The sequence below is a fragment of the Idiotropiscis lumnitzeri genome, chromosome 2 (genome assembly GCF_059441095.1).
Source record: "Idiotropiscis lumnitzeri isolate Australia: NSW breed Sydney's pygmy pipehorse chromosome 2, RoL_Ilum_1.0, whole genome shotgun sequence".
Classification (NCBI taxonomy): Eukaryota; Metazoa; Chordata; class Actinopteri; order Syngnathiformes; family Syngnathidae; genus Idiotropiscis; species Idiotropiscis lumnitzeri.
In genome coordinates this window covers 16,691,789-16,717,124 of record NC_142392.1, presented here as the reverse complement: position 1 = coordinate 16,717,124, position 25,336 = coordinate 16,691,789, and the positions used below count along the sequence as shown (strand labels likewise).

At 39.7% G+C, this 25,336-nt stretch overlaps 2 protein-coding genes across 2 annotated transcripts in view; one reads left to right on the top strand and one right to left on the bottom strand.

The window, feature by feature from the left end:
- Positions 1 to 25,336, bottom strand: part of LOC148341826 (uncharacterized) — a 447,376-nt gene that overhangs the window by 127,723 nt on the left and 294,317 nt on the right. The window lies entirely within an intron of this gene.
- The window catches only part of LOC148341835 (uncharacterized), a 36,270-nt gene that overhangs the window by 6,117 nt on the left and 4,817 nt on the right, over positions 1 to 25,336 (top strand). Inside the window, exon 2 of the mRNA XM_088283829.1 lies at positions 2,941 to 4,653. Coding sequence (XP_088139955.1) covers positions 2,941 to 4,653 — 1,713 coding nt within the window. The remainder of the gene's footprint in view (positions 1 to 2,940; positions 4,654 to 25,336) is intronic.

Here is a 25,336-nt window from a genome sequence, read left to right as displayed (position 1 = left end):
GCTTCTTCAGCATATCCCAATGAGCAACAATACTGTCATGCTTGTGGGACTCTTGAGATTGGCCAAGTCACTGCCGTGGACTGAATTTGACTGTGCACATCCGGCGGGGAAGCATATGTTGTCCTCCGTTCCAGTAGACTGGGCTGCTCTGAGACCAGGGTCTCCATCCTCCCGCGGGTGGTACGTCCTGTTCCTGCTCTGGTCTCTGAATTGTCTCTGTTCGCTGAGCCACAAATCACATTCACTATCGGTGCGCATCATCATACTAAAGATTTAGGCCCATTGGTGAAGACGGTTGGCAGAGTTAATTTCAGATGTAGAATACTCCATGTGACTTGCAGGGTGTGGTGTTTCAGCACCCATTGCGAATTCCTCTGTTATGGAACATTTTCAGAATTTCGACACTTTCACTCCCGTCAGATAATCATCACAAGTCTCGAATCTTCTCACACAGCTGACATTTATTAATTTGTCACCGTCAAACTATAAAACATACAAAAAATATAAATATACAACTGCAATATACAATATTTACAAAGATAATGAAAAGAAAGCACAGCAACACCATCAAGTGTAAACATAGTTGTTAGCAGCAAAACATACCTCGATGACTGCACAATAATTCTGAGGGGAATGAGCTTCAAATGCTGGCAGAAAAGTCACTTCAAAAACTGACAATTAGAACGGAAAATATTAACCATTGCCACTATAGACACAAAACCAGCAGGATATTAACCTGTAATCTTACAGGGGAAAGTTTACCATCTTATTCAGCCGACCAAACAGACTCAGCTTGTCAATCATGTCCGACGGCACTTGCCTTGCCACGTAAAGAGCGCATGAGTATGAACAGTGCAACTCTCAAACACGTCCCCGGAGCAACAAACAATATAATTACTTTCCTATTGTTCCATGTACAAACGATTCACAAATAGGAAAAGAAAACTTGCATGACAACTATACACAAATTATCAATAAAGTCAACTTGCCAATTGTTTGATGAATAATAAAATTATAATAAATTAAATGACATAATATTTTGGCAGTTAAAGACACTATGGTGGACCCGGGGTCTGACTGATGTTGTGCTCTGCTCCACAGCTTCTCCAATTTGTTTTTGCTTTATCTGCGAAAGTTTTTATTTTATTGTGAAAGAAATTAAGTTTGTCATGTCATCATGTTTCAAAACTATGCTTACGGGTTAATAGAAGGTCACAAAAACATGGACCTCTTAAACAGGAAAACGTGAGTTCAGTGGTAACAGAGTTGTGTCTATGCTGGCAGTTTAGCAGGAAGCCACAAAAACAGATGCACGTCTTGAACCGTGTTTGACAGAAAACCGTTTAGCTCGCATTGAACAGAAGTGTGATAAAGTCAAAGTGTTCATGTTTTTCCATTCTTTATGAGTTGACATTTACAAATTGCTTTGCTGCGCTTCAATAAAATGCCGCACAGGAGCGGGAAAGCTTTTCTCTTTGGCGGACTGCTCCTCGCGAGTGACAAAGACAATCTTGGCTGGGTGATTCATTTGTGCACACTTGTCTCGTTTTTGACAAAAACTGTGCACACTGCGGCAAAAAGATCAATGGCGGTTGATGAATTTTAGTGGATAAAGCACAAAGGATTATTTTTTTTTTTTACATAAATCAAGTACGTATTGGTCTTATTTATGAAATTTTTACTGGCTCGGTCAATGAACCTCCGGTGGCTCTGCACTGTTTTGTGCTCGTGTGCATAGTTTCACCTCATCCAAACATTTAAAATACATTGAATGCATCCATCCAAGGTTGCACGGATCTCATCAGTGAACAAGCGCATACTGCAAGGAATGCATCTGCATCTTTGGCTTACTATGGGCTTAAAAAGGGAGTACGCCACAACCCCCTTTTCTACCAACAAGCCCAGGAACATTTAGTTCTATCTCTAAATGCAAAAAGAAATTGTCATGATCCGTGTCGGTCATGGCAGGGCTTTGTTGTCATTTTTCACGTCCCATGCCTTGTCCTTGTTTTTGTTTACCCCGGTAGGCTGAGTAGGGGCGTTTCCCCTCAGCTCTCCGTTCCCTCCAGCCACGCACCTGTTCCCCGTTAGCCCCGCACACCTGACTCCCATCTGCTCCCCTAATCAATGGACTACTAAACCACCCTACTAAACAGCTCAGCGTCGGCGCATTGCCCCATTTGCGGACAGCACTGACATTGCTTTGCCCTTTCCTCATGCCACCGTTACTCTTTGCTGTCATTCCTGTTCATAGCTCGTAGTCACTTGTTATTGTCCCCGTTTCACAGTCGAGTTCAGTTCTGTCCTGTTGCGCCCTTGTTCGTCCTCATTGTTTTGTTATTTTGTCCCTAGTACCTTGTTGCCTTTTGGTTTCGTTTTGTTGAATAAATTCCCTTTAGGTTACCCTAATCCCGGCTTCCTCGCATTTTGGGTCCACCCCCTCCTCGCCGACCGGCGAACCTAACAGAAATACTTGTAAACATATTTCACTTGAAGGATTCCTATTTTATCAATGACATTATGTTGCGATGGCCCCCAGTGGCCCCCAATTATATGTTAGGGTCCCACAACAGGCGTTCCATCAGACGCACACAATAGCCTGTGTGTGCTAACTTCAGCTCGCTTCCAGAAACGTCTGTGACTCTGTCAGGAATTAAATCTGGCATCAGCCGCAACGTGCTTCCTTTTAAAATGCTCGTTTATCACAGTTGTGCTGCTAAAGGGAGGTTTACATCGTAGGACGTAATTTTGTGAAATGCCCCCATGGTCCGGTCCAAGTTGGGGTCCACGCATTGCTCCGTGTGCGGCGAGCACAAGTCAAGGTAGCATGGTAGAAACAATATAAGTCGAAGTCGCCGCCTGAGGTTTGACTTGACCAAACCAAATTTGTCTTTTTGTGTCCTGCAGACGTCAGACAAAATGATCTCTGTTCTGTGAAAGGGGAGCCAGATTTGACTCACATCAAAAAGGAGGAGGAGGAGGAGGCGGAGATCAACAAGTCACCAGTGAACGTTGTCCCTATAAAGACTGAAGATGAAAACAAGGATGTGAGTGAGGACAACAGAGGGGCGGAGCCTACAAGCAGCAGCTCAAGACATCACGTGACAACAGAAGGTGATGAAGACCACCGGGGGCCATCACAAGCACATAATGAGGACACATTATCAGACGCTCATGACAATGATGATGATGATGATGGGCAAGCCAAAGGTGAAAGGGCATGTCACTCTGACTCATTCACTTCAAAACTGTCTTTAAAAGGGCACAGAAAAACACACAGTGGTGAAAAACCTTTTTCCTGCTCGGTTTGTGGCAAAAGCTTCTCTCGAAAGTCTCATTTTGTAAGGCACACAAGAACGCACAGTGGAGAAAAACATTTTTCCTGCTCAGTTTGCGGAAAAGGTTTCTCTCAAAAGGCAAGGTTAATAGCACACAAAAGAATGCACAGTGGAGAAAAACCTTTTTCCTGCTCAGTTTTTGGGAGACGCTTCTCTGTAAAGTCAAATTTAAATTGTCACACAAGAACACACACTGGAGAAAAACCTTTTTCCTGCTCAGTTTGTGGCAAGAGTTTCTCTCAAAAGTCGCATTTAATAATTCACACAAGAAAACACAGTGGAGATAAACCTTTTTCCTGCTCAGTTTGTGGCAAAAGCTTTGCTTATAAGCCAAATTTAACTTGTCACACAAGAACACACACTGGAGAAAAACCATTTTCCTGCTTGGTTTGTGGTAAAAGCTTTTCTCAAAAATCAAATTTAACAAGTCACACAAGAACACACAGTGGTGAAAAATCTTTTTCCTGCTCAGTTTGTGGAAAATGCTTCTTTCATAAGGCAAATTTAACAAGCCACACAAGAACACACAGTGGAGAAAACCCTTTTTCCTGCTCAGTTTGTGGAAAATGTTTCTTTCGTAAGGCAAATTTAACAAGCCACACAAGAACTCACAGTGGAGAAAAACCCTTTTCCTGCTCAGTTTGTGGCAAAAGCTTTTCTTATAAGTCAAATTTGAAAAGGCACACAAGAACACACACTGGAGAAAACCCTTTTTCCTGCTCAGTTTGTGGGAAAAGCTTCTCTCAAAAGTCTCATTTGATAAATCACACAAGAACACACACTGGAGAAAAACAATTTTCCTGCTTGGTTTGTGGTAAAAGCTTTTCTCTAAAATCAAATTTAACAAGTCACACAAGAAAGCACAGTGGCGAAAAACCTTTTTCCTGCTCAGTTTGTGGCAAAAGCTTCTCTCAAAAGTCAAGTTTAACAGAACACACAAGAACACACAGTGGAGAAAAACCTTTTTCTTGCTCAGTTTGTGGAAAATGCTTCTCTCAAAAGGCACATTTAACACAACATACAAGAACACACAGTGGTGAGAAACCATTTTTCTGCTTGTTTTGTGGTAAAAGCTTTTCTCTAAAATCAAATTTAACAAGCCACACAAGAACACACAGTGGTGAAAAACCATTTTCCTGCTCAGTTTGTGGCAAAAGCTTCTCTGTAAAGTCAAGTTTAACTTGTCACACAAGAACACACACTGGAGAAAAACATTTTTCCTGCTCAGTTTGTGCCAAGAGTTTCTCTCAAAAGTCGTATTTACGACGCCACACAAGAACACACAGTGAAGACAAGACATTCAGTTGCAGCGTTTGTGCTAAAAAATTCTCCACTAAACAGCATGCGGAGAGTCACAATTGTGCTGGTGAGAAAAGCAGCGATCCTTGAAGCTTAAAAAAAAGAAAACAAAAAACTGAAGGAACTGACTCTTTGTGGTAAGATGTAAATGTGATTTTGAATAAAATACGATATATTGAATTTTGCAAAGCTTTTTTATTGACATTAAGCGTGTGATCCGTGCCAGAAGAACCATTGTGTCTGAGTATTTGTATTTGTATTTGTTTTTATTTTTGAAAGTATACAGGGACAATGCATATTAATCAAACAGTTTCCTGTAAATATGCCAAATTATAGCCAATGGCTAATTTGCATCCGTTGTCCCTGAGTGATGATGATCTTTTTTTTGTTTTCATATCAAACATTATTAATGAAATTAATTGCCTTTGCCTGGAACATTTGTTAACATTATGCTTTTCAGTTGTCTTTTTAAACGTACTTAATGGAAAAGGTGTGAGAAGAAACTGTGCTTATGAAATTGCTGCCTTCCACAATCATCAATAAAATCACTTGTTCCACTTGCTCAACTGGCCTTCATTGCTCTGTGAAAAGGTGAAAAACGTAACTAGAAGTTGAATTATAAAAAGAACAAGAAAGAGAAACGCAAATAGTCTCAGTTTCTCTCAAAGGTTTTGGAATGTCAGGAGTTGGCAACTTGATGGCGACTGGAGTCAGCGCTGGTTTTCTCGTTGTGTTTGGCAGGCTCGTATATGTATGGTCCATTGAACATAACTCAAACTCTTCAAATATCCCCTCACATACATTTAATATTTCGCTTTCTGAATACATTTCTGACTGGCTAAATACACTTTCTAGGTTGAGCTCCATCAAGCGTTTGGCATTTGTTGCTAAGCAGAATCTCACTTCGGAAAAATATACCAAATATTTTTTTTCATGCTTTATTATATTTTTTATAGATTGGATTATTTATATATTGATATAGGGAAATATTAAAATTTAAAATTGGCAACCACATACAGACTTAATTCAATTAATAAGAAATATAGAAACATTTTATAAATATTGAACTCATTGAGAAGAGTCCTGATCTTGAAATAAATATTGAATTATAAAAAAATACTAAAAAATTAATTCAATAACCCGACCCCGGATGAGCGGTAGAAAATGGCTGGATGGATGGAATAATTTAAATTGCATACATATTCAAATGAACAAATATGTTAAGAAATATTCAAGTGTGAAATAAAAAGGTTTAAATTAATATTTATATAATTTCACACATTAAAATAATTGAATAAATATTGTAGTATTACATCAGCAAGCTTAAATATACATTGAAATGAATAAAAAAAGTTGTGTATTTTTAAATCGCCTAATTTAGATATGGGAAGTAATTCTCTTTATGAAACTATGAAGGGACTGGAGCTCACAGAAGTGACCAGTCTTGGTTCTGAAGTTCCGATGTAACCAGATACTGCCCTGAGAGAAAATAGGCCTGAGCATTGTTTATGGTGGGGGCAATTCTCTCGCCAGGTCAGTGACCTTCCAGCATATGAGAGTAATTTAAGGTGGTCACGAGTAGACTGGTCGTATCAACGGGGAGACGCATCTGCTCTCCCTCAGGGGGACTTTTGGAGGGAAATCCCAAAGACTAGCGTGAGGGGAATGCATATGCAACAAGGGAAAATTAGATATTCATGTCCTATTTGGGCATTCCCTGTAAGAAGGGAATGTCTGAGAGGGGGCTCAAGTTTTTGGGGAGACTTCTTTTGACATCAGCATGTGACGAGGATAAAATCTTTTTCGAACCAGTTCTTTTCCATCACCAATCCAGCCTTGCTCGGCTGCCTCTCCGGAAGGCAGCAAGGACCCACACTTCAAAGACAAATATACTACATATTGAAAGAAAAATAATACTCAAATATTGAAATAAGTATAGAATTGAATGAATAAACAACAAAGAAATAAATACCTCCTGGAAAATATCATTATTTTTAGCATTTGTCAACATTTTTCTTTCTTGCACATTCTTAAACAATCGTAATTTTATTTTACTTTTTAAGTTACTTCAGTGCATTTCACACCTGTGCCTTCAAAGAAGTCCTACTTCGTCCTACTTGAATGAATCCCCATCAAAATACCAACATTTATGACACCACGGCTGGACAAATAATATCCAGAAACACACTTACGCACCACTGAGTGAGTGTTGGACGATATAGCTTCTTTTGAAAGGTCCGACTTGAAAATGTCCTTGCAAGTGGATCTGAAATTAAATCCACACTTTTCCTTCCTTCGGCCATTGTGGTTTAAAAAAAGCAAGAATATATTTTAGATTTTAGAACGGCCGCCAATTACAACTTTTGGGTGTGTTGATTCGGCATAGCGCCGCCCCCTCACAAGTGAGTATCCAATCACAAAATGCGTTCATCACCCTCAGCATAAGGCCAGCGAAAAGGCTCACTGTAACCAACTCGTGATCTGATTGGCTATCGCAACCGTCTAACAAATATGAAAGCTCATTGACTTTGACAGAAGAGATGCTCGCACAATTGCATCTTAAGGCCTCGGAACGCATAATGCGTGCCCCTGCTATTGTGAAACCTGCCCAGCAACACGAGCGAGCGGAATTCCGATTGGATTCAAAACTCTCACCTAAAAATAAAACGCTCAGCTATAATATGACATCAATGCGATGATTATGATCTTTTTTTTTTTATTGATTTTGTTCGGCCAACAGAGAAGGCCTTGAAGGCCCACCACTGAGTTACTTAATAGCCTAAATTAAACTTTACTTCCATGAATAGAGTTAAAGTTATGCTTTATTGTAGGATTTATGTAATTAATAGCCTTTGATGGACTTTAGTGTACTTAATGTAAACTGGTAACGCTGAAAAAACAAAACAGACAACAATTCAAGTTTAAACCCATATACGTGAAATGCGCTTTAGAAATAAAGTATATTTTTGCACACATTACACCGACATTGAGTTACTCCAGATCGACGCTGACCTCAGTGATTAAGAGAGCCAATCAAAAATCGCAACCCAAAAGACAAGCAAACAGGAAAAAGTGACAAACAAGAAAGCTGGCAAAGTGAAGAGTGTGAAACAGGTGAGAAACCCTACAACATTTTACGTTTGTATTTCCATACGTTGTAATTTATGGATGGTAATAATTCTTCATTTCTACTTCTAACATAGCGCAACTGTTGGTCTGGTGAATGTATAATCTTGCGTTGAGCCGCCACTACAATGAGTTACGATTCTGAACTGCAGCGGGCCTCAACATAGTTTATGTCAGGTCAGGGATTTCGACAGGGGTCCCCGACAAATCAAGGGATGGATATACAGGAATGGGTCCCGGTTTAGACGAGATGGCGCAGAGGAGCAACATAAGGGGAGTCCACATCTGTTCTCGTCCTTGAGGGTTTTTGGAATGGCAGGAGTGTAGTCCAGCAAAAAGGCCACGATTCAGACTGATATCCAGATTTTCCTTTTTTATTTCTCCTTTTCCTCTGACGGCGTTCGGAAATTCCGGAGCCCCTTAGGGGACATGGAAGAAAAAAAAAACAACAACAAATCTTTGCTTTCCCTTGCAAAGATTGCGTTCCCTCGCAAATGCAAAGTAGGTTTTTTTTGAGTGAATGTTCGTTTATTTATTTTTCCAATACGTGTTTATGTACTTCCGGGTCAGTTTGGCTTGCCTAGCCTCTGATGCGCGGCTGTTCGAGAGACGACAGTACGTCAGATGCGGCAATAATCTTAGAGGGGGACTTGGAACGTTTCTTGCGGTCAAGAGATGTCCCTCACGGTGACATTCTGCACATGAAAAGCAACAAGGTACATACAATTCACTCGAACGCACATGTCAAACTCAAGGCCCGGGGACCAGATCTGGCCCGCAACCTCATTTTATGTGGCCCGCAAAGGGCAAATCATCTGCATCAACTTCCTGTTTCTATCATATTTTCTTCACTTTTAACAACACTGAGATATGAGATATTGCCATTTATTTGTTAGCAGTCCTCCCCTTTTAAAATAAATGGAAAAATTGTTGAACAATTACTTACGAGCTTCTGATTTCAAAACTGGCTTTCCATTCAATTTATATGGGTTCACAGTCCTCTGAGGGAAACCACAACTACGATGTGGCCCGTCCACAAAAATGAGTTTGACACCCCTGCTCTAACGATATAACCTTAATAATAGCAATATGGGTCCCTACTGTTAATGTTTTTGTATAATACTAGCGTGCAAATTGTTTACCTTTTGAGTGGCTAGAAAAGTATTGCTTTTCTGTTTTCAATTTGTAGTTCATTTAAATCCTGTTATTGCATTCAAATTACTGTGAAGTGTGACGTTAAATATTTTTCTAAATGTTTTTTGTAAAACGCAACTTTAGTTTCGTTATGGAGCAGTGTAGTTCGTACCCGGAAATGACGTCATCAAATCGGATGTCGCAGAAGCAGGAAGTATAATAATAGATCACCAATAAGAGAGAAATGTGATGAAAATGAAGTCCAATCGAGCACAATCTGCATACATCTTTTGCCTTATCGAAGCCGGACCGAGAACTTACATTGTGGAAACAAAGTATGGACAAAGAGTGAGGAGGAACAGGAGTCTTCTGAAGGTTCCCGAGGACTGGAAGAAATCTTCTGATGCGGCTGAGGCTGCAAAGCAGGTGGATACATCGAAGGAGCACAGACCTCAACCACCAGCAATTTCTGGGATTACTGAACCTCCTCGAAGATCAACAAGAGTTAGACGACAACCGGACAGGCTGATTGAAAATGTTTAATGTTGTGTGATTGTTGCTAAAATTGTTGTAGAGCTGCTTGTTGTCATAAAAATGTGTGGATATTGATAAGAAGTGAAAATAATTGAGAACAAAACAAAATAAAAATAATAATAAACAATAATAATAATAAAAAAAGGCATAGGCATTGTTTAACGTTTGAAAGGGAGATGTAATGATAGCAGTTATATCATTGGCCACTAGTTGGCAGTATTGCCTGACGTGTGTTTTGGTTACCAGACGAACAAGTGTGTCTGCACATCGACGAGAATGCAAGTCAATAAATAAATAGACACAAGTTTGCAGCGTCACGTTGCCTGCGTGACTTCTTAAGATAGAAGACGGAACATTACAGTAACCATTAAAAAAACGTAAAGTAACCATAAAATTATTTTAAAAAACGTATCGCAAACATACTAAAGCTGTTGCTTTATGTTATTTACAAAGAATTTTTGTTTAAAATCCCCCTCGCTCTTCTTCTTGTCATTTCTATATTATGTACGTATTAATAACTGTTTGGTTTGCTAATGTGAATAATGTTTTTTTTTTTTTTTTACAAAAAAACGTATGAGTAAATATTTATCATCTCATCAATAATTGCACAACAGAGTACTGAGTTTCGAGATCCTCACAATAGTAGTTCTCAAAATCATATTTCTTATGAATTTAGCTTAGTTAAGGGATATTTTATTGACAATCTAACATCAATGTACAAATATATATTTATATATATGTATAGCGTTTTTGACCGAAAGTTGTTGTTATTGTACCTTGTGACGCGCCACTTTCGTTTCCTTCTTGAAGGATGCCGTTTCAAGGCTTATGTGGCTCATAAGCCACTTACATTGGCAATGTCGAAGGTCACTGAACCATGGTCGGCCCGCCAGCAACAGCACTTAGCGGCCATTTCTGAGTTTACGACAGACATTGGGCACGTGGCTGGTAAATGTAACCCTGTAGCTGATTGTCTATCGCGCGCGATCGTATGTCCAGTCCAGCTCGGGGTTGATTTTTCAGAAATGGCTGCCGACCAGTCCGATGATCATGACACCCGCAACCTCAAGACGGTGAGTACGGCTCTTAAACTTGAAGTAGTGATGCGTGGCGGCGGCCCTGCTGTCCTCTGTGTGGCAGACATTAGGACTATGCCTCTCACCCAGCAGGCATAGTGCTTGGGGGCGTGTTCATGAAAATGTTTTTTGGTGCAAATTTATGATTGTGCATTATTCTGTTGTTGCTAGTCTTCAAATAAATGCGAGTTTCCAGTCAGACGTGTGTGTTCATCCGACTGCCACATAGTAACCATAAATGAAAAAAAAATAAAAATGTCGCGTATACATACTAAAGCTGTTGCTTTGTAATTTATGTAGAATTTTTGTTTAAAATCGCCCTTGCTCTTCTTTTTGTCTTTTCTCTATTTTGTACGTATTAATAACTGTGTTTGGTTTGTTAATGTTAATAAAGTTTTTTTTAACATAAACAAATATTCGTAAATATTTATCATCTCATCAATATTTGGACAACAGAGTACTGAGTTTCGAGATGCTTGCGATAATCGTTCTCAAAATTGTATTTCTTGTCAATTTAGCTTAGTTAAGGGATATTTTATTGACAATCTAACATCAATATAAAAAGACAGAAAAAAATGGTGGTGGGGGGGCGCGAATCTTTTTTTTCTTGGTAGGGGCGGGCGTGAAATATTTGAGAAGCACTGCTAGTATATGCAGACATTATATTCATACAATCTTGCAGCCCAATTGAACCACAGCATTGTTGCAAGTTCGGTAGGAGAAACGTAACCTTCCCACTGCTGTTCCAGCAGCGGCTTCTCGGGGCATAGGCGGAAGTGACGTCGGAGCTGACTCGCCAATGTGGCGTTAATTTAGTTTTTTTTTAATCAACCGAATTAAAATATTATATAAAATATATATTAAAATAGACTAGCCAGGGTTAAAAAAAAACACAGAGGCAAAGAAATATATTTGAAAAATACGTGCTTAAAGCATGACGTCATTAGCAAGCGCGCAGCTTCCGAAGGACTTCGACCACTGTGTATTGTTTGGTTTCTTTGAAGATAACATGGACGAAAGAGATGTATATTATTTGATAAATCTTTTGATTATAATGGTAAAATACCATATTCACTCCTGTAAATTTCGTGGAAAGAAACCATGCTTTATTGTTTTTTTACAACGATTTTCAACAGTACATCCATTCCATCAAATATTCTCTTAAACAAAAGGCTCATAAAACAATAGAGATCTGCAAAAACTTGAAGGTGTTTATATAGTCCTATTTTTTCTGCCCCAAGCAAGTTGTTCCCTAATATCTTTATTTATTCTTTATTTATTTTATTTGTTTCTATTTCTCCGTTAATCTATCTGTATTTTTACTTAATAGTTATATTATTCTTTTCCACTATATTCATGATCGTTTTCTTGTTCAATTGTTCGATTTACTATAATGACTTTTACATTTGTCTAATTGTTGTATTTTCTACAGTTTGCAATAAAGAAAAAAAAAAAAAAAAAAAAAAAAAAGGACTTCGACCACTGTATTACTAATAAAGCCAAGTTGATACATTTTAATATCTTACATAATATATATCCGGTTAATTCCTTAATTTCCAAATTTATTGATATTAGCAATATTTGCTCTTTCTGTGGGAATGAAACTGAAACAATATCTCATTTATTCTTTGACTGTATGATCACAAAGCAATTTTGGGCTGATTTAACGTTTCATTTCTTTAAACCATCTGAAACCCCCTGTGTTCTTAATCTGAAGGATATTATTTGCGATTATAGTCACCCAAACGATAACAATTTTGCATACTTAATTAATTTAATCATTGTTGATGCAAATTTTTTTTTATCCACAAACAGAAATTCTCAAGATCCTCTCCCAGATTTATGCCTTTCCTGATAGAGTTGAAATCCATATTTAATTCGATTAAATTAATTAACAACAAGAAAAGCAACAAGATATTGACATTTTTGAGTGCCTTTTTCCTTTAAAAGCCTGAATTACATATCCAGAGACATTGTTCCTGTTTTACTGTGTATTTTTATTTTATAATATAATTTTTTTCTACATTCATTATCCTTTGTTGTGAATTCTATTTAAGGATGAAAAATGTATATGTTCGTTCAATACCTGAACTGATCTTGTAATACTGTAGTACTGTCTATTCAAAGTGTTCAATAAAGTTAAAAAAAAAAAAAGGACTTCGACCACATGCACCGACCCGTCCACGCCGAAATAAAAACAAACACCGCTAAATTCTTCTGATTTAGTGTGGAACTGACTGTAATTTTCTCACAGGATTTCCAGTGCTGCTCTAAAGGACTACGACATAATTCATTAAGTCTTTGTGTCCGATAACCTCATCTTCGCGCGTTGATGCTTTTCGGCGTAGTTAGCTTAGCTTGTTAGCTAGCTAGCCGCTAACAAAAAGAGGCACATGACTCATCGCCAAGCAGAGATCAAGTGTGGATTTTTTGGAATTATCATTTGAAAATGTGTGAAAGAACGACACCCATGTACAAAGTGGACCTTTGTGGAATAAAAGAAGAGAACGAGCAACATTTTCAACTGCTGGGCGAAGTTTGCAACCAGCCTCGTGTTGTGCCACTCAAAGCAGGTTTGTACACGTCTTACTCTCATTTGCTTTGGAAAGAACGACTTTCTATCGTTAAAAATATGCATCACAACATTAAGTTGTTTGGGGAAATCGTTCAATGTTATTGCCGTTTTATTTTTAAATATTGCTTGTCGGTTTGCTAAACATTTGTTTATTCCAAATAAAATCAGTGCAGAAAATAAATGCCAAAGAATAACCAATAGTGGGGGGTAAACTCCATGTTTTTTTAAAATAAAATTTGAACTGATTATTTTACATTTTCAATTTTCTGGTTTTTATATCTTGTTCAAGCAATTCCTTACGGAAGGAATTCTGCCTAACTCTACAAAATGTGCACACTGCGGCGAAAACATCAATGGCGGTTGATCAATTTTAGTGGATAAAACACAAAATATTAAGTTTTTTTCTTTTTTTTTTTAAATCAAGTACGTATTGGTCTTATTTGTTTATGAACTTTGTACTGGCTTGGTCGGGTGAGAGTCAAAGAACCTCGGGTGGCCCTGCACAGTTTTGTACACATGTGCGTAGTTTCACCCCATCCAAACAATTAAAATACATTTAATGCATCCATCCAAGGTTGCACGGATCTCATCGGTGAACAAGCGCATGCTGCAAGGAATGTATCTGCATCTTTGGCTTGCTATGGGCTTAAAAAGGGAGTACGCCACAACCCCCTTTTCTACCAACAAGTCCAGGAACATTTCGTTCCTGGTAATAAAGTTCCTGTGGCCCAGGTGGTTTGCATCTCCACCGCAACTCATAGTTCCTGGTAATTTTTGCAAATGAAAATGATGACGGAACAATGGGAGTTGTTGTTACTTTGTTACTCATTACTGACACCCTATGGCTGTTAAGCGTCATTGCAGTTACAAAATAATTCAGTGAACTCTTAAAATATTATGGTGTATCTTAGTCTATTTTTAATACATATTGGATAACTTTAAAATATACGTTATTCAAATATGTCAAAGTGAAAGTGTTGTTGCTTAATTTATGTGTAGGGATTTTGACTCTTCAAACGTTAATTTTGTTTTAAAATTGTTTTAGAAACAGAAATTTTATAAAAAAGTAAAAAGGGGAATGTTGGAACGTACTAGCAGGCTAAATGTCATTTTGGGCAAAAAAAAAACCAAACAAAAAAAAACCAAACGTAAATCATGCAATAAATAGCGACTCTGATGCCAGGGCCCCTTTAATTCTTTTAGGGATCCAGATTATAATGAAAGCAAAAAGTACCCACGATGAAACTATCCATAAATGCAAAATGAAATACTTGGAAACATATTTCGCTTGAAGGATTTCTATTCTATCAATGACATTATGTTGTGATGGCCCCCAGTGGCCCCATCAATATGTTAGGGTCCCACAACAGGTGTTCCATCAGACGCACACAATAGCCTGTGTGTGCTAACTTCAGCTAGCTTCCAGAAACGTCTGTGACTATGTCAGGAATGAAATCGGGCCTCAGCCGCAACGTGCTTCCTTTTTAAATGCTCGTTTATCACTGTTGTGCTGCTAGGAAAGGGAGGTTTACATCGTTGGCCGTAATTTTGTGAAATGCCCCCATGGTCCGGTCCAATTTGGGGTCACACGCATTGCATGCATCACAACATTAATGCGGCAGGCACAAGTCAAGGTAGCACGGTAGAAACAAAAGAAGACAAAGTCGATGCACGAGGTTTGACTTGACCAAACCAAATGTATGTTTGTCTTTTTGTGTCCGACAGACGTCAGTGAAAACTATCTCCGTTTTGTGAAAGAGGAGCCAGACTTGACTCACATCAAAAAGGAGGAAGAGGAGGAGGAGATCAACAAGTCACCAGTGAAAGTTGTCCCAACAAAGACCGAAGATGTAAACAAGGATGAGAGTGAGGACAACAGAGGGGCGGAGCCGACAAGCAGCAGCTCAAGTCATCACGTGACAACAGAAGGTGATGAAGACCACTGGGGGCCATCACAAGCACATAATGAGGACACATTATCAGACGCTCATGACAATGATGATGATGATGATGATGATGATGATGATGATGATGGGCAAGCTCAAGGTGAAAGGGCATGTCACACTGACTCATTCACTTCAAAGCTGTCTTTAAAAGGGCACAGAAAAACACACAGTGGTGAAAAACTGTTTTCTTGCTCGGTTTGTGGCAAAAGCTTCATGCATAAGTCAACGTTTACTATCCACACAAGAACACACACTGGAGAAAAACCTTTTTCCTGCTCAGTTTGTGGAAAATGCTTCTCTGAAAGGGGAAATTTAACAGAACACACAAGAACACACACTGGAGAAAAACCCTTTTCCTGCTCAGTTTGTGGCAAAAGCTTCTCTGGAAAGTCTAATTTAAGAAAACACGCAACAACACATAGTGGAGAAAAACCTTTTTCTTGCTCAGTTTGTGGTAAAAGATTTTCTCTAAAGTCCCGATTCACAGAACATACAAGAACACACACTGCAGAACCTCCTTCTTGCTTAGTTTGTGGTAAAAGCTTCTCCCAAAAGGCTCATTTAACAAGCCACACAAGAACACACAGTGGGGAAAAATCTTTTTCCTGCTCAGTTTGTGGCAGAAGCTTCTCTCATAAGTCAAATTTAACAAGGCACACAAGAACTCACAGTGGAGAAAAACCTTTTTCCTGCTCATTTTGTGGAAAATGCTTCTCTCAAAAGTCTTATTTAAGAAATCACACAAGAACACACAGTGGAGAAAAACCTTTTTCCTGCTCAGTTTGTGGAAAATGCTTCTCTGAAAAGTCACATTTACAAAGCCACACAAGAACAATCAATGGAGACAAGCCATTCAGTTGCAGCGTTTGTGCTAAAAAATTCGCCACTAAACAGCATGCTGCGAGACACGATTGTGATGGTGAGAATATAGGGCTGGGCGATATGACCTAAAATCAATATTGCGATAAATTGAGCAATTTCACCTTGGTAATGATCGATGCACGATAAATTCCCCCTAAAATCAAAATAAATGCAGGAAATGCATATTAACTGTTTTTTTTTTTAACCAACTGGTACACATTACTTTCAATGAAAAATAATAGTACAAAAACCATTTGTATAAACATTCCAAATATCTTGCTTTGCATGATTTGAACAATGTCACAAAGAACAGGAGAAAAAGGGTAACTCTCACAAAATCTTTTTCTGCAAATCGATTGTGCCGAGATGCTATCATGCCATTTGCAAAGGCCTAGATTTATGTAAAGGTATGTTGAAAACAATATAAATAATGCCATGTGCAAAGGAGCTAGTCGCCCGTAAACAAAATGCTCATTAGAATGGAAAAAAATGTCAATGCAATGCCAGTGCCAAATAAAAAAAGTGTACTTCATCAGGAAAATGCTGTCTCAAGTACGCTGGTGCGCGGTCGCCACTTGTCGTCTATGTCATGCACGGTCAGGCTCAAACAGGGATCCATGTTGCGACTTGACCACAAGTCGGATGTGGATGCAAAATGCTTGACATGTCTCCGCTCCCGTCCCGATGTTGTCCATATTGGGAAGTACGGTTTGCGACAAATATTTTCGTACCTCTCGTCGGCTACTTTCATGAGGCGTTTAAATCCTGTGCGCTCCACTGTAACTAGAGGAGCTAAATCTTTAGCTATGTGCTAGGCTATCGCGTCCACCTCTGAGACGTTCTCTCGTATGGTGTCGCCTCCGTTATGGGCTGTTGTCACTTGTCCAAACTTGCTCCTCACTTTGAACTTTTAGCACAAGCTCCAAGTCAACAGCATGGTTGTGTTGTGGGTGGTGAAAAAGAAAAGGTTGGACGCGCTGTTTCAGGTGCTTACGACGCACTTTGTAGTTCATGTTCTTTTGCTCAAACATCGTCTTTATGGAACCCAAAACATTTCCAAACGACAGATGTCGAATTTCTTTTCGGGACAAGCCAGTCAGGAACAATTTCAACGAACATTACGTCGTCTTCAGCCGTGTCAGCTGCTTCTAGATTTGAATCGACAGCTACGACCGCGTCGTCAGTTTTCTTTCTTGTTCAGCTGGGTGGAGTCACATGACTACAGCCGCTCAAGCCGTTTTACAGGGGCATGAACATAGCTGCAGACTAAAAGGACTTCTTTTTTTTTTAAAACACCGAATTAACCGACATGGGCAAAATGATTTTATTAAATTTCGATCACGGTAAATTTTCGGTTTATTGCCCAGCCCTACGAGAATAGCAGCGATCCTTGAAGCTTAAAAAAAGACAAAAAAAAACCTGAAGGAACTGACTCTTCGTGGTAAGATGTAAATGTGATTTAGAAAATATGATATATTGAATTTTCAAAGCTCTTTTATTGACACAAGCCCAATGTGATCAGTGCATTGTGTCTGAGTGATGATGATTTTTTGTGTTTACATCAAACATTGAAATGAAATTAATTGCCTTTGCCTGGAACAACATTTTTTAACGTTATACTTTTCAGTTGTCTTTTAAATCGTACCTAATGGAAAAGGTGTGAGAAGAAACGTTGCTTATGAAATCGGTATCTTCCACAATCATCAATAAAATCACTTGTTCCACTTGCTCATGGCCTTCATTACGCTGTGTGAAAAGGTGAAAAACTGAACTAGAAGTTGAACTGTAAAAAGAACCAGATAGAGAAACGCAAATAGTCTCAGTTTCTCTCAATGGCTTTAGTATGTCACGAGTTGGCAACTTGATGGCGACTGGAGTCAGCATTTATTTGTCACCACGGAGGAGATGATCCGCATCACGCAGTTTTTTGCTGCTGCTGTCTGAATTGGACCCCGGAGGTTACCTGCCAGCATCCCTGAATTTCACCGGCGGATCTTCAGCTATCCCACGTCTGACCCCAGATTGTTGTGGAATTTTCAGCAGTAAGGGAAGATCAATGAGATAGTCTGGAAAATAAATTGTCTTTTGAGTCAGTCTGCAGAGTGATCTCAGTGGGAGAAGTGCGTGGGAAGATACTGATGCACACAGGAAGATGAAGATTTATTTGACAGGAACTGTGTAATCTTAAAACAAAAAGATACTTTTTCTGCGTTGAGCCTACTTATCAGTCAAGGTCGTGTTGTTTTGGCTTCACAAAGAATCCTCTCGTACAAGAAGCTAAAGGCACTTTCTTCAAAAGCAAGTGGCCACAATAAATAACAAAAACCTTACTTGCAAAATAATTGTCCATAATATTAAGATTGAACAAAATAGTGACACAAATATTGAAAAAGTAAATTTAGTCACGATTAAACATTGAATACTAAATTATTACTAAAACAGTTCAATGAATCTTGAAATAAATAATGAATCACCGTAGTTTAATGAATACTGAAACGAATAATGACATTTTTAAGTTAGTTAAGTTATAAACACTGAAATCATTTTTTAAGACTCTAACATTTAGAGAATAAAACAGTGATGTATTTTAATTTAAAATTCGCAACCACGTCGCTGGCGAAAAACCCTGTAAAAAGGCAAACATGTTGACATAAAGTTTCACTTCATCATGTCAACTGTTAATAATAGAGAAATACATTTGGAATACTATCCAACCAACAACATGGTGTCCGATGTATAAATAAAACCAGCAACAAAAGTAAAATTCAATACATCTCTCAAGTTCATATTTGGGAACTAAAATGTTTGTTCATGTGCATCTTAGGTATTTCTCTATGTTGAGAGGAAGATAACGATGATTTGCATAGCAAATGGCGACATCTGTCGGTGAGTTGGTGACAGTGCTCCACACAGCCAGCAGCCAATCATATCACAGCGGGGTGTGGCCTGTTCTTCCTCTTTAGTGCTGAACAGACTGCCATTTTCTCTTTCATTCGTCTCGTCGCACAAAGAGAAGCTCACGAGTTATCGCCAAGCAAAGACCAAGTGCGGATTTGTTGAGATTGGCGTTTGAAAATGTGTGCTAGAACGACACCCAAGTACAAAGAGGAACTTTGTGGAATAAAAGAAGAGAACGAGCAACATCTTCAACTTCTGGGCGAAGGTTGCAACCAGCCTCGTGTTGTGCTACACAAAGCAGGTTTGTACACGTCTTACTCTCATTTGCTTTGTAAAGAACGACTTTCTATCGTTAAAAATATGCGTCACAACATCAAGTTGTTTGGGGAAATGCGTTCAAGGTTATTGCCGTTTTATTTTTAAATGTTGCCTTTTACTTGCCAGTTTGCTGAACATTTGTTTATGCCAAATGAAATCAGTGCAGAAAATGGATGCCAAAGAATAACCAATAGTGGGGGGTAAACTCCGTGTTTTTTTTCCAGTTTAAAATTTGAACTGATTATTTAACATTTTACATATTCCAGTTTTTATATGTTGTTAAAGAAATTAAGTTTGTCATGTCATTATGTTTCAAAACTACGCTGACAGATGTAGTGTATTTTTATATCCACTGTTGGAGTTGAGCCACTGAGAAAATGAGAAACATTTAGTAAATGAATCTTCAAAGCCAAACTTACTCCAATGCGTGTTCGTTTTTTGTACTCAAGAAGAAAAGGGCCAAATAAAGACTCAACAACAGCTGATTAGGGTTGCGATATTTTAGTTTCTTCGATTTCTGGAGTTCAGGAAATAGTATCTGGGCGGCCTTTTGTTAATCTGACGAGAAACTGACGAGTACAATCGAAAAATGGCGCGCTGATCTCAGCCCAGCCTGACATTTTATAGGAGGTTTCCTATGTCAAGGGTCATGTAGGTTGAATCGGTCGTCCTTGCTCCTTCCCCCGGCCCGGCCCACGTTCCAGGTCCAAGGCTGACCCTCTCAGGCAGGCGGCAGTCTCTCCGTCTCTCCTGCTCACATTCCCCTGTAATCTTGTCAGTGTTCAGATTGTGTGGTGTATGTTTTTGTAACAAGTTGAAATATTAAAGTATAAATAAAATAATGTATTATTTGTAATACGATAGGAATTTAAATATTAATTTTGTCTTTTGAATATTTCCATGCTTTTCACATTAGTGACGCTGTCGATCTGGGTTCTCCTATAGTTTGTAATAAGAACAATCTGAGATCGATTATTTATGTCTGTATGAACCTAGCAGGCGGCCGTTGGAGACTTTCCTCATTCTAGTAAAGTCTACTGAGGAAACAACACACAACACTGTTGTGATTATTTCACCCTGTTTCAGGGTGTAACATTTTCACAGTTCAAATTATGTATTTTTGGTGTTCTTGATCGCGTCCCTGTGACGTCCTCCCCTGCCCAACTTGATATGTTTGAATCTTCGATGGCCTATGTGGAGAATGTGTTTCGTCGTATTTGTCCATGAAGTGCTATCTGGTTTGTCATCAGTTTGACCTGAGCAGACTGAATCTGTTTGTTCTGAATGAGAGTGTGGGTCATGAAAATACTCTGTGTGCAATTTTGAGGTCTTACATTTAAACTAAGTCATATAAATTTAGCATATGAATGCATCAGTAAACACCATGACTACAATCCCAGTCAATCTTATCGATGCACTGCACTTATACTTTCATTTGAGAAATGCTTTTTGTTTAATCAATGTTGGCAGAGTGGTACTACGCAGCAGTCGTATCGCGTCCAACTATTTTCAGGATCAGCAAACCAGAATTTCTGTATTGACAGAGGAATAACTGCACACAACCTGTCTCGTCTGACAGTGTGGAAGAAGTGAAGATTTTATTCTGAGGCGACAAAGGATAAACATAAAAAGATGTCAAAGTACCGCACTACGAAAGAACATTAGAAAAAGTATAAAAAAAATAAATTTAAAAAATGATGATAGGAACTAAGTAAATGGGGACTAGTGCGGGAGAAATGTGCAGAAGATAAAGAAAAGAAAGGTCTAGTGGTTAAAGAGATGAGAAATAAGAAGTTTAAAACTATAGCTATAGACAACATAGTCGTGAATAAGCTCAGTTTGAGCACAGACCCTGGCTAGGGTGTAAATTTTAGCAGGAAAATTATGAGCTGAAAATAGAAATAATGAAGAGAAGCGCGCTTCCACGTATCGTATTGGGCACTTTGCGGCATGGAACACAGCAAGGATCGAGGCGTACCGTTGTGTGGAGGTCCCGACGGTTTCGCTGGTACGTAGGAAGAGATACGCTGTTCAGATATGTACCCTGTGATTACTCGTGTTCTGGTAAAGGCCACACAAAATCAAAAACCTGGCTACCATCTACTGTGGGACCAGGAAGTCAGGCAGCCCCCACGCAGGAGATAAGGGGTGATAGTTATCAACCAGTGCCAGTCCCTCCTTTGTAGAAAAGAATTGCCCCTTCTAAAACCCATATGTGATTGCATTAATATTCAGTTTTATCAGTTCAACTAACGCGTGTGCGTCCTAGTGTGCATTGAAAGATGCAGCATAAAAAATGTTCAAAAATTTGGATAATAACTAAAGCAAAATTAGAACGAGAAAGATAATTGGCTACATAATCATTGGGGTGAAATTAATCTTAATTGCAAAAAGGGGTAATTTAAATTAAGAAATCTAAGATCATAAAAGGATGAATGCATGTTCCGTGGAATGTGATTTGTCAACACGGAAAAGCCCTGAGTGATGAAAACGTTAACATATGGTTCAGGAACAGGTCTCTTTGACGGCAAAAGTCTGACTATGGTAAACAATTGATAATTAGACCTCAATGAAGTGATTGTGCAGTTGAAAAAGTTCATATATTGACTGTGAAAAGCTAAAGTGAGAAACTAGGATTAACTATTTGGCAAACACTCGAACATATACAGTCTCGAGGAAGACTGAATGCAGTAAAATTGCAATAAGAAGAACAATAAACCAGCCCAGAGTGTTACAATGTCCTGGAAACAAAAGTTTGGGATTACCCCTGAGGGTGAAATTCCTCTCTGAACCCCTCCTTTGTGCCCCCGGCAGGAACTCGTGAAACAGGGAAACTGATAAGAGATACAATTTTATTGAAACAGAACATGCAAGGTTAAAGGTCATGCAAAACGAAAAAAAAACATCTAATGTTCCATACTTCAGTTTGGCGACGGATGTACTACGGTAATTCAATTAATGGAACGACATTTTGAGATGGAAATGACAGGAATGTCATGAATTATCATCTTATGAGGGGACTTTTGAGATACAGTAAATTGATTTAAATTAAATTACAAATTTTTAGTCTACGCATAATCCACTTCAAAGAATACTGACTCATTGGTTGAGGAAAACGGGGTTATATTAGTTAGTGAAAAAAGAATAGCTAAATTATAATTGACGTGTTCATGGGGATTGAATATGAATCATAAACAGAAGACAAAACCAATTGGCATTTGTAAAATATGATGAGGGATTAAGTTAGTGAGCTCTTATGGGAGACGGGGCGAGACGCGAATGGATTGAAGCTTCCGCCAGTGACCCGTCCAATAGTGTCACCACCACTCAGCTGTGCCGGGTGGCCGTCCTCGAGGGCGTGCGCCTCCCAGTTACTGACATCAAGCGAAACAGTCCGTCAATGAGAAACTGCGAATCAGTATGAGTAGAACCCCCGTTTTTGCATCGATGAAAGAAAATATTGTATTGGATGGAGAAAAAGAATTGTTACACTCGCGGGTTCAGGGCGCCAAGAGTGCTAATTCACCGGGAACGGAAAAAAGAATATGCGGGGAAAAAAAAAAAAAAACCGGGGGGAAGCAGCTAATGCAGCAGCCGACGCATGCAGCTCCCATTGCGTCTGCTCTTTCCGTTTCCGTTGCTCCTGGGCCAGGTTCTGGTGACGCAGCGCCACAGCAGGCTTGTTGTCCGCACCGGCTGGTCAACAAGGTCACGTAACAGAAGTAGGGGTGGTTATAGACATGGGTTGTGAGTGGGACGTGCTCTTGCTGTGGGTTGTGGGGTCACTGGGTGATGAGCGGTCCAAACCGAGCCACTTCCTGAAATGTACCATCCTGTGGTCCAGCGCCATGCCAGTCACAAAGAGCTCCACTAGCACGGGGCGCCATCGCTACCCCCTCCTCCGACAACGCTTCTATGGCTTCCAAATGCACACTTGACGCCTCAACCCGATTGGGACCCCATTCCACGATAGGGGTGCCCGCGGAGCCTCAGCATTCAAGGACCGGCAGGTCTTGGCATTCCGGTGACGATTGATGGACAACAGTTTTTGATGGTGGAACAAGATATTCCACGCTTTGCAAGCTCCTTCTGCATATCCCAGTGAGCAACAACACTGTCACGCTTGTGGGACTCTTGAGATTGGCCGAGTCACTGCCATGTACCGAACCCGCACCTGTGAAACAAACACTGGAATTCAAGTGGGACTGAATTTGACTGTGCACATCCGCCGGGGGAAGCATATGTTGTCCTCCGTTCCAGTCGACTGGGCAGCTCTGAGACCAGGGTCTCCATCCTCCCGCAGCTGGTACGTCCTGTTCCTGCTCTGGTCTGCGCGGTGAAGCCGCCTCCACCCCTTCAAACCACCAATTGGTCCTTTGCATTGAACACTGAGTTATGATGATTTGGTTTGTCAGGATGCATTCACCCAATTTCGAGGGTCAGAAGTGCGTCTTGCATTAGGATTATGTATTTGTGATGTCTACCGGTGCTGCCTCGCATGTGTGCCTTGCCCCAGAGCAGAGGAAACGGTATGAATTGTCTCTGTTCGCTGAGCCACAAATCACATTAACTATCGGTGCGCATCATCATACTAAAGATTTCGGCCCATTGGTGAAGACGGTTGGCAGAGTTAAATTTAGATGTCGAATACTCCATGTCATGAGCAGGGTGTGGTGTTTCAGCACCCATTCCGAATTCTTCTGTTACGGAACATTTTCCGAATTTCTTGACAGTATGGTAGACAGTGAATGGGTCACTCTGAAGCGAAAGCTCTGTTTGCATCTCTGCCAGAGGGGTCGTGGACACGGGGTCTGACTGATGTTGTGCTCTGTTCCACAGCTTCTCCAATTTGTTTTTGCTTTATCTGCGAAAGTTTTTATTTTATTGTGAAAGAAATTAAGTTTGTCATGTCATCATGTTTCAAAACTATGCTTACGGGTGAATAGAAGGTCACAAAAACATGGACCTCTTAAACAGGAAAACGTGAGTTCAGTGGTAAAAGAGTTGTGTCTATGCTGGCAGTTTAGCAAGAAGCCACAAAAACAGATGCACGCCTTGAACCGTGTTTGACAGGAAACCGTTTAGCTCGCATTGAACAGAAGTGTGACCCAAACATGTCTTGGAAGCTGAAACCGTTCGAACAACAGGAAGAGTGTGGACGGGTGTGATGAAGTCAAAGTGTTCATGTTTTTCCATTCTTTATGAGTTGGCAAATACAAATTTCTTTGCTGTGCTTCAAGAAAAGGCCGCACAGGAGCGGGAACGCTTTTCTCTTTGCCGGACTGCTCCTCGCAAGTGACAAAGACAATCTTGGCTGGGTGATTCATTTATGAAGGCTTGTCTCGTTTTTGACAATAACTTCTCTGACATATCTTGTTCAAGCAATTCCTTATGGAATGATTCGACCTGACTCTAAAAACTGTGAACACTGCGGCAATAAGATCAATGGAGGTTGATCAATGTTTGTGAATAAAACACAAATTATTAAGTTTTTAAAAAAATCAAGTACGTATTGGTCTTATTTATTGAAGAACTTTGTTCTGTCTTGGTCGGTCGGGTGAGAGTCAATGAACCTCCGGTGGATCTGCACTGTTCTGTCTTCATGTGCGTAGTTTCACCCCAGCCAAACATTTAAAATACATTTAATGCGTCCATCCAGGGTTACTCGGATCTCATCAGTGAACAAGCGCATGCTGCAAGGAATGCATCTGCATCTTTGTCTTACAATGGGCTTAAAAAGCGAGAACATCACAACCCCCTTTTCTACCAACAAGCCCAGGAACATTTAGTTCTATCTCTAAATGCAAAAAGACATACTTGTAAACATATTTCACTTGAAGGATTCCTATTCTATCAATGACATTATGTTGCGATGGCCCCCAGTGGTCTGCATCAATATGTTACACAATAGCCTGTGTGTGCTAACTTCAGCTCGCTTCCAGAAACGTCTGTGACTATGTCAGGAATGAAATAGGGCATCGGCCGCAACGTGCTTCCTTTTTAAATGCTCGTTTATCACTGTTGTGCTGCTAAAAGGAGGTTTACATCGTAGGACGTAATTTTGTGAAATGCCCCCATGGTCCGGTCCAAATCGGGGTTGCACGCATTGCTTCGTATGCGGCAGGCACAAGCCAAGGTAGCACGGTAGAAACAATATAAGACAAAGTCGACGCACGAGCTTTGACTTGACCAAACCAAATGTGTGTTTGTCTTTGTGTCCTGCAGACGTCA